At 32.8% G+C, this 10,606-nt stretch overlaps 1 protein-coding gene across 4 annotated transcripts in view; it reads right to left on the bottom strand.

The window, feature by feature from the left end:
• Positions 1-3,702: 3,702 nt before the first annotated feature.
• LOC107004822 (pentatricopeptide repeat-containing protein At1g10910, chloroplastic) overlaps positions 3,703-10,606 on the bottom strand; it is a 30,385-nt gene continuing 23,481 nt past the window's right edge. For 3 of the 4 annotated variants that reach the window (XM_015203192.2, XM_015203193.2, XM_027912964.1), the window contains 3 exons: positions 10,429-10,605; positions 10,212-10,340; positions 3,703-4,541 (listed from right to left, as the gene is read on the bottom strand). In XM_015203192.2, coding sequence (XP_015058678.1) covers positions 4,338-4,541; positions 10,212-10,340; positions 10,429-10,605 — 510 coding nt within the window. In that variant the 3' untranslated portion in view covers positions 3,703-4,337. Of the gene's footprint in view, positions 4,542-10,211; positions 10,349-10,428; position 10,606 lie in introns of all 4 variants that reach the window. The other variant, XR_001454788.2, reaches the window with a different exon arrangement.

Raw genomic sequence — 10,606 nt, 5'->3', positions numbered from 1 at the left:
TATATATATATATATATATATATATACACCTTGAGCTACATTAAAGCTCATCACAAATAATTTAAAATAGGAATGTTGTCACTTTGGTTGATACAATAATTAAGTCCTATATCAATTTCAAAACATCAAGTCGACTTCTCAATCATTAAGCAAGAGATCCAAATAAACAACAAATTTCTAACCTCCTACCCTCAAGGAAAGACTTTAACTCATCAAATTTAAGTTTGTTCACCTATTCTCATCAAAGAAAGTTGATAAAATCACCTATCCATCATGAAACAAGTGCCCTTCCAAAAAGAAAAAGTTCACACACACAATTCAAAAGATTGAATATAAATTAAGGACTTAATATCAAGAGCAACTCTCACACTCACAAACAAAATTCACATGTATGCACAAAGAACCATAGGCTTGCCCATTATGTACATCTCCACTAATTAAGAATAGAAACAAATAGGACTTTAACGAGCTGTAATGTAGGCTAGGGGACAGGTAGGAAAACTATATAATAGTGAATTACACTTCCTTAAACACGTTGCAATTTAAGACTTCATCACCCATTATTTTCTTCTCTTTATTTTCAACCCTCTCTTCAACAAGTATTTCACAAGTAATTATCATCATCTCAAGAATGTTTCAACCATTTTTTTTAAGTTTCCTTCATAATAGTCACCCCCGACTTACGTATTTTACATGTGTTAAGGTTCATGATGTTCTTGGAAGGACCGGGTCCATCATCAAGGTAACTTCTTTTGTCTACTTTTTGTTTTTAATTTCACATCACATTCTTTCAAAGAGGGTTTTTTAAGCACTTTGTAGCTATCATTGATTACCTTTCACTCATCCATACTTTTTTCTCAGCATTGATAATTAGAATAAGTTTATGCAATAATGCTCAAGGAAGCAAGGTGCAAAAATTAGGGATTCAACAAATAATCAAGGGCAAAATATGGCTACCAACAAAAGGTTATAGGCTCAAAAATACTAACTAACGATATAATATCTGGAAAGGCTAAAATTACCAGACAAATCAAAGAAAGCCTATTATTATCTCCTAAACGAAGCATTGCTTTTTATTTCGCTTCAATAACATGTAGGGAAACTTTTAGACTAAGATGCAAAACATGAAATAAATAAAATCTCACCACGCATGGCACAAGTATCAATCAAGATGGATCAATTCCATCTTCTAACAGAGATAGGATCGTAATTATCCAACGCATACATTAACTATCATTGGCGACAATTACCTTCTAAGATTTACAGCCATATTTTTTTCAATCCCAACACTTCCAGTAGCCCCCTATGCCAATCAAAATTCATAGTTATCCAACACATACATTAACTATAAAATTTAAGGTTGAATATTAATATTTTACTTGAATATTAGTGTGCTCACTTTTGGTAATATCATGATGTTCATTGCCTACTGGAAGAAGCTGCAGTGGATGGTAGTATGTCGAAAAGAAATATCAACTCCTAATAACACTTAATTCATGTCTATACATGGGCCAAGTTACTTGAGTGTTAATTAATGAAGGAATTATGGACTTAGCCCGATAACCATCAATTAAATTTAAAGAAAATTAGCTATATAGTCATAATATATAACATATTTAGTTAAAAGAACAGCACTTTGAAATATTTGTTTAAAATATCATAATGATAATATTTTCAAAAATAATTTGTATTCACATTTATTGTTTTTGGGATTTCCTTGTATTAATTAAAAGAGTTCATAATTGGACCAAACTCTAACTGATAACAAATTTAAAATAAAAAACAAATATAATATTCTCTCATCATCTTGTTTCTCCCTTTTTCATGTCATTCTCTAAAAAAAAATTCTCACCGTTCAAGTTTACAGATTTTCTTCATTCTTCAAATAAAGTTATTCAATATTTGATTCTTCAGCAAAATCTATGCATTAATTCAAGGATTTTCTTGGTTGATAAACACTCAGGTATACCTTATTTTAGCAAATTTTGAATCAAGTTAAGGTAATTTCGATTAGGTTTTTAGATTTCTTTTGATTTGTTTTCAGTGTCACCGTTTATATTTCGTATTGTTCATGTTACGAATTTTTCGTCATTATTCTCAATTTTTATGCAAGTTTGTTTATATTTTCAGTCAATTTTTTTGGATATTTTTACTCCAAAAATGTAGGCTCTACGATTAAAATTGCTCAAGAAAGAAGATCTAAGTTTTTTCATGATTCGACCCGCATTCAAGTTCAAGATAGCAATGTCAGGATAAACACACTATTAATAAATAATTAAAAGAATGGATGCAGAAGATACCAAAAAACATGAAGACCAAGGTGAAGAACAATTTCCTATTAATTTGTTTTGCATTTATAATTTCTTTTTAGAATTTTGTATTATTTCTCAATTTGTATTCAAACCATTATGTATGCTTTTAATATTTATATTTATTCAAATTATCATGTTGCATAATTTATGGATCTTGTATTTGTTCATAATTTATATTCATTCCAAAGGTATACCAACTAGTTAGGTATTTTATTTAAGAATAATTACAACAAAAGTTTTATTTTCACTTTTCCATCCTATTATTTTTGTACATTATATATCATTATATAAAATACAATATAAAAACTAGAATGAATACAAATATCGATAATATACCTACTGGAATGAATACGACTTAGGAAAGGAAACAGAATTTAGAAGAAAAAAATTAAATACACAATAAAAAAAAGTACATGAATACAAATATGTTTATTAAATAACTACAAATTCATTGACATACGTATTGAAATGAATACGAACTAATAAATAAATACAAGTGTCATCATACAAAATAAAACATGAAAACTAGAATGAATACAAATACAAATGACATACATATTGTAATGAATATGATTTAAGAAATGACACAAAATTCTAGTAAATAAAATAAATACATTGTGAGAAAAGTTTGTCAAATAACATATATCTGATACGGTTTAAGAAAAGATATAAAATTTTGGTAAATAAAATAAACACGCTGTGAGAAAAGTACGCTAAATAACATATAAAACTATAGGTGTTCAAATTTGTAAATTAAAAAAAAATTATTAGATAAAACTCTAAAGTATGATCATAAAGTTTCATAATAATAACTACTTTTGAAAGATAAGGACAAATTATGGTGTTTAGGAAGAAGGAAGAGACCACCTATTTTAGGTCTCATAATCTTTTGTAAGGAAATTAATTAAGATTTTCAGCAACTTAATCTAATTGGAAATATTTTCCCCCTTTAATTTTCTCTAGTTTGTTATTTCTTAATTATATTATGTTAAGTTAACTAACGAATTTTTTTTACATAAATCAATCCATAACAAACTAAAATATTGTCATTTTTAATAAATATTGAAAGTATTGATAAGAGTATCCTATTAAATGTTAAAATATTGTTGTTTTGCGACATTTCCCTTAAATTTATTATTTAAAATTTACTCACTAATTAAATGATTATAGATACACTAATAGTTCAAAATTTCCATTTAGATTTTAAGGGAATAGACCAATCGGTTTAACACTCAAAATGGTCTTACGGGACATTACAGATTTATATCCTTCCAATTGTGAATGTGCATAAATAGATATTTAAACTTATATAAAGTTGAACAGGCAGATATAAATACATGTATCTTAAAATGAGTTTGAATATGTCTCGTGCAAATTGCTAAGTAGGACGTATGTCAACTTTTTCAATTTTATACAAGTTTAAATATTAGTTATCCACACCCAAAGAAGTTCAGTCTCATAGATGTCAAATAAGATCAAAGTTCCACGGCATGCTTACGTAATATTCCTTTGCCAAAAAAAAAAGACAAATGGTAATATGCATGACTGTTATACTATTTGAAAAGGGATTAACACTTTACTCAAGATCCAGGAACAAATACATTGCAAGGAAATACCTTTTGCTGAAAGTTTGTGCCTTTGAAGATGTATAAGGTATGCAATAATGCAACTGACATCTTCAAACTTGTCTGTGACAATCAGGAATGGCTCTACACAAGGCAATGAGAATGTCAAAGCTCAATTAAACACGACAAGAAAATTGAACGTTTATCCTAACATGAATGGAGCTGCTGGCTATTGGCATGCTTCATGTGACACCTTCAGAAATCTGGTTCAAGTTGTTAAATGCATTGCTACTGTTAATTTTAAGCTTGAGAGTGGTGGAAATTGCTCCCGAAAATACAGCTGCCTCAGCAACATAATTATCAGCCTAAGACCTGCAACATATCGAACTTCTCTATACAGCAAACCAATGTCCAACTTCACCATATAGCTTCAGTTATCTTGCATATTCCTTGTGAAGTTTCACCTTTTTGACATCACAAGATGCTTGGACAATGACTCAGCAATAAGTTGATGGCCAAACAAGTGAGAGTTCTTCAGGATCAAATTTCTGGTTGATGAATCAATAGCATAACCTTTAACAGGCATCCACTTCAGTAACCAGAGAAGTAATTCCTTCTTTTCTGGTTTTGCAATGTAGCGTGCTATAGCCAAATCAAATAATTCCTGAGAAGAGTGTTTCAAGAGACGGGTGATTTAATATCTGACAAGGTACGGTCATACATTAGATGTTAAAGCTAATGTCGAACTTATGCTTGCCTCAAATTTAACAACAGCTTAAAAAAAGGGCAAATTCTGTAAGTCGCATAGATGTCTGACAAATAGGTACCACAGTCAGGGCCCAGGGGTGAACCCACATAAAGCGCGATGGGTGCGCGAACACCCATTGACCCCGATGGAAATATTAAGCATGTATATAGAAAATACGGAAAAATGGACATAATGTATTCGCGAGCACCCATTAGCAAAATAGCTTGATGGGTTTTGAGTTCCCCAAAAAATATCAAAAACAAAATACAAGAAACAAGATAATAAGGTATTTGGATCAAAGCTAGAGAATTTGGGTATAATTTGAGTTTCTAGTGTGAACAAAGCAAACACCCCCATTTACCTTTGAAGGGACAAAAAATTCATTATAAAGCTTCCCAAGGACCCTAAAAATCAAGAGTTTTAAGAGGCATGTTATTGATAAGATAAGCAGTTCTAAAACGGTATCCCCTCAATATGCTATGGTGAATAGAAGGAATCTTTGACTTCTAGGTGCATTCCTCGCGAGTACAACTTTTTCTTCTGGTAATGGAGCTAACAGATACCAGGTTAATGGGAAACTCAAGGCCATTAAACGAACACAAGGCAAGACATCTGATGAATTTGCTGAGAATGCCAATGTTGTATCACCACCTTTCTGACCTCCTTTTACTGGAAAGGCCTCTATTGGACTTGGAAGTAGTGTGACAAAGTATGAAATGCTCATTTGCTAGTTAAGTACATCCTTTGTAAGTATATTCCTTCCTTGGCAGTATGGAAAGCCTGTAGCTATAAGGAAGGCTGTTGCTCCGACACCTACCCAATTAACCAAAAGTATAATCAATCGAGACCGAAGCTTATGCAATTGTTGAATTCTGTTCAAATAAAAAGCTTTTAGCCAGTTCAAGGCCAGGTACACGAAGAATGGATGATATTGAATTTGTCCCACAGGCAGGAGTTAGGGAGCCATTGGCTATTTTGACACAAGTCCCTTTTGAAACTAGGAGAGTAGTTTTGAGAACCTTTAGAAGAGCCTGCCATGTGTCTATTCGCACCAAATCATCCAAGAATTAAGCTTAGCATTAAAAGCAATACTTGACTGCACATACTTGGAACTAGGCAACTAGCAACCTTGGAAGAGTCAAGTTTGTTCAAAAGACGATGAAGATGTTGAACTTCATCAAGTGACAGTTTCTCCAGAAGTAGTATAGTAGTATCTCTGGATGTCTCCACATTTTCTGCAATATCGGCCTAATCCTTTGATGGAACTACATGCTTTGCACTACGACCTCTAGTTGGTCTAACATGTAATTTCCAGCATGTATCTATTGTATGCTTTGAGCTACCACAAAAATCACAATGTAAGTTATCTTTATCAGAAGAAATGATAGCCTTTGGTTGCTCATGAGACACAACGAATGCAGACTTCTCAGTTGGTGCAAAATAAAACATGACACCTCATCGGCTCTTTTCCGACTAAACATAAGAATATGCATCCTCAAGACAAGGAAAAGAAATCTGGCCAAGTACTTGAACCCTGATTTGATCATACTCTTGGTTCAAGCCGGCCAGAAAATCATACTCTTTCCTTTCCAACCAGTTACTTGCAAATTTTTTTAGTAATCGATTTCCTTCCATTACTCACTTAGCTCGGATTAATCAGTGATAATCAACTCACCTAGCCCAGTGCCATGGACTTATTTTCGAATATCAAAGATCTAGGCATTATTTTTCATGAGAGTAAGTGCGCTAGGTTGACTTCCAGATCTTTTCAGTAGTATCAAGTAATAGATATTGTTAGATATCCAAGGGTGCATAGTATTAAGAAGCCATGTCATCAAAAGGGAATTATCAGAATCCCATTGACCATACCTAGAATCTGGCATACCTAAACTTTGTCAAAGCAAGTGCTTCTTTATACCAGTGATATACCCAATCAATTTCCTAGATTTAATAAGAAAAAGGGGGCAAGATCTTGACCAAGAAAGATATGTAGCAGCACAATCTAACTTTACAGCACTAATTTGAGACAGAATTATTCTGTTCATGTATCACCCATAGTTTGAAAAAGTAATAATCCTCAGTGTCAAAATAGGAATATCCAAAAATACAGAAATAACATTCCAAGGATAGAATCTACCTGATCTCATCGGGAAAAACTCACCGGATAATGGGCAGGAGCCAAGAAGGGTTGGAATAGCCTACGACTCGAGATCTGGAAAACATTTGGGGAGAAGTAGTCCAACAGCTAGTTGCCACGTCCCTAATTATGGTGATAAAAAAAATTAAATTGGTGGGGATGTTTTCGCAACAAGCATGCGACCCGAGATCTGGAAAAAGAATTCCGGAAACATTGTCGGAAAATTGCAGATTGGGATGGAAAGCAAGCTGCAACGCTGGAAAGCTAATTCCAGTGACCCTCAAAATCAAACCAGGGAGGTATGTGCTCGGAATGTTCCAGCGACCCCAATGGAAAAACAAAATTTCGAAAAAGAACTGACTGGAAGAAGTTTTTGTTGAGGACAGACACGGAGAAAGAGAAAACTCAACCTCTTTTATAAAAAATAATGGAACCCTGGTGCTAAGAGGGAGAAAACCCGCCTCAAAAAGGCAGCTATGACTCTGATACCATGAAGATTTCAAGAAGCAGAGAGAGTCTTCTTGTATTTATGGATGATTTTACATCCCATGAAAATGGGCAGTTATACAATAAGTCCTACAACTAAACAAGGAGAGAAAAACCCTTTGGGGTGGCCCAGTGGTTTGAGCTTGGTACTTCCATGTTGGAGGTCTCAAGTTCGAAACCCCTTGCCAGCGAAAGCAAGGGGTTTGCCTTCTGGGTCGAGTTCGGCGCACCAGACTTGCCTAGTGCGGGTTATCTATCCTATGTGATTTGCGAGCTATTGCATAGGAGCGGGGGTTTTATCCTGTGTGCACTCAAAGGATAGTGATTGCGGGTTTCCCTTGTCATCCAAAAAAAAAAATAAGGAGAGAAATATTACATGTTGGATTACAATTAATACTATATCAACCTACAATCGATCTCTAGCAATTAACTCCAATAATTATGCCACGAAATCAATATCAATCAACACATATCATGTCCTGGTGGTTGAGTGTGATGTTGGGAATGTGATTGGGACTATCATATGTGTGTTGGGGATGTATTTGAACTATTAATACGACTACTCTACAAGGAAAGAGGGTCGTATGCAAAGGGGGACCACCGGGTTCACGTGAGTTCATGCTCCCCTCTCGAGATCATATAATATTTTCTTAAAAATATATAAATATAGATTTGTGAACCCACACTCTTAGTATGATGTAATGCGATGATGAATGGGTGCACCTTCTCTAAGTGAAGTTAGAAATTTGAATCTTATATCTATCTTGTTTTATTTTTCTTTCTAAAATTGGATACACCTCTTTAAGTGGTTATTTGGCATTTTAATTAATATATATGCATAAATATAAAAAATTACTATTTGAATAGATAAAGAACTAATTTTGGACATATAATTTTAATATTTTACGTCTTTCAGTGACAAGAACCCAAAGGTTAGATCGATCACATTTATATATTAGATCCACTTTTTCGTAGCACACATCATTTAGAAATCATGAATACACCTCTGCAAGGAAATGGTTATGTTAAAGGCCTGTGAGGAAAGCTATGATTTTCAAAAGATGATTTCAAGCGAACTTATAATGGCATGCCAAATTTGAGTCTATGTAGAAATGACATGATGAGTGCTACTCAAGTATGAATACGACTTCATTATAAAAGAAAATCTTATGATATATGATTTTGAGTTATTGCATGCATGTTTTCAAATACTTGTCTGGCCTTTTGGAGGGAGTCAAAGAGACTTACTGAGTAACTTTATGCACTCACTTCACATGATCGTTGTTGGTTATCAGGTATATAGGTTAAATATTGTAAAATATTGATTATATTTTGTAATTTGAACACCCTTGACACATTATGAGATATGTCCCAACGGCAAAAGGTGTTCAATAGGTCTAGAAAGTCGCAAGTTCGAATCTCTAATATCAAAATTTACCCTTACTGTTAATGGAAAAGTAAGTTGGATCAATTTGTGTGAACTTTTCGGTATGGTTTACGTGAGAATTTAAATTTATTGCATATAGCCTTCTGTTAGCATCAACCTTAGGCAATTTTATTTTTTTTTTTAAATTATAAAATGAACAATAGTATGAATAGCTAAGTAAGAAATAAGCAAATCCTCTTTTGAAATAAAAAAAATGAAAAATCATACCAAACCTCTTCGACATTTCCTTCTTTTTTTTAAAACTAAAATACTGATAATACCTTAGAGTAATACTATATTAACATTTCAAGAATGTATTTATTTTTCATGTTTCTAAGCTAAGATTAAAAAAACTGATTTGCTAATAAAAGTGCTAATGCTACAAACAGTCCACAAATCATAAAAGCTTCCATAAAGTTTGACTAAGCAATAAAAGAAAAATCTTTGACAGGTTCAATTGTAATAATATGTTTCAATGGTATTTTCACTTGTGAGATTTCTTTATTAAACTATTTACTAACTATTGATTTATACAAATTTACCTCTACCGCAAATGGATCTAAATTATATTTGCTTTTGTAAAATTTCTTTATGTTAGTTTTAATTTATACAATTGTGAGTACTATTACAAGTATCTATGATTTTGTTAAATATCACAATCTGATTTAACATTTTTTTGGTGCAACCATTCATCATAAATAATCTATTTACTTCTTCAAAGGTTGAACAGCCTGAACTAAATTCCTAGCTACACCAATTGTTGGTGCTATTTTAGATATTTTCATAATCATTATAGAGATGCTGACAAATTCAATGTATTGTATACAAAGTTGGAATATCTGAAATTGACAAGTATGTTCTATGTGGTATATGTTTGATAGTTATTTATATTTTAATTCTCTCTGCCTTATGTTAGATGGTTATGAATATTTTATGATAGATGAAGTAAATAGATCGAATATAAATTTGTCATGTTTGTGTTGTTCACCCTAATTTTTGAACTTCCCGTGTCTTTACACGTTTATGCATGCTCCTCAGGTTATAACTATTTTCCCACATATAGCAAAACTGCATTCTCCAATACTAATGGCCTATCGACATATTTCTTTAATATGTACTATTATCATTTCAAGATAAAATTGATTCCATCTTTATTTGGTTTTGTTATCTCAGTTTCTACACTTCTAGCAATAATGTGAGGTGACCTTCGTCCTTCTCCCATGATTGTCACAAATGACAAAAGACATATGCAACCTTCTTATCCCAACGAGCTTAGGTATTGTCAACTAAGATATGTTCCGTGATTCATATTAGAATGACACAAAATGAGTGCAGAAAAAAAAATAAAACTAGTACAGTAATATCAATGGGCATCGAGTCAAACACAGATTTAGAATCAATCAATCTTGTCGGTTGCTCCAGAAAAGTTGGGAGTACCTTCTCATCTTATCATTAACTAAGTCCATGTTCCCTGATACTTTAAAGGATGGCGATATCTAGTACATAATCATAGAGTAGAATTGAAACTAATTATTACCTGATCAATCTTGTGGCCAGAGCTATGCATGGCATTCATCACATCATTGATTAAGTTCACATTGCCAGATCTCATGAAGTTGACAGAAAATTTTTTGATAGCTGGCTGAGAAATGAATCCTGCATTGTCCTGTATACCTAGTTCATTAGATTATGATTGTTCATAAGAAACAGCAAAATACAGATGAAAATTGCAAGAAAATAAAGGTATGGAGTACCTTGACTACCACATAAGCATCTTTGAGGAGCCGCCCAGCAATCAAAATGTGCAAAATATTCTCATGAAGGGCGTTGGATATGGTTCTTTTGCTATATCTCAACATGTTGTATACAGAAAATGCTTCCGAGTGTGCACCTGTCTTACCAAGATGATAAATTAAAGAGGAGCATAGTCCC

This window comes from Solanum pennellii, chromosome 11 (assembly GCF_001406875.1).
Source record: "Solanum pennellii chromosome 11, SPENNV200".
Lineage (NCBI taxonomy): Eukaryota > Viridiplantae > Streptophyta > Magnoliopsida > Solanales > Solanaceae > Solanum > Solanum pennellii.
The sequence above is the reverse complement of the archived record's forward strand: the minus strand, read 5'-3'. Positions and strand labels throughout refer to the sequence as shown.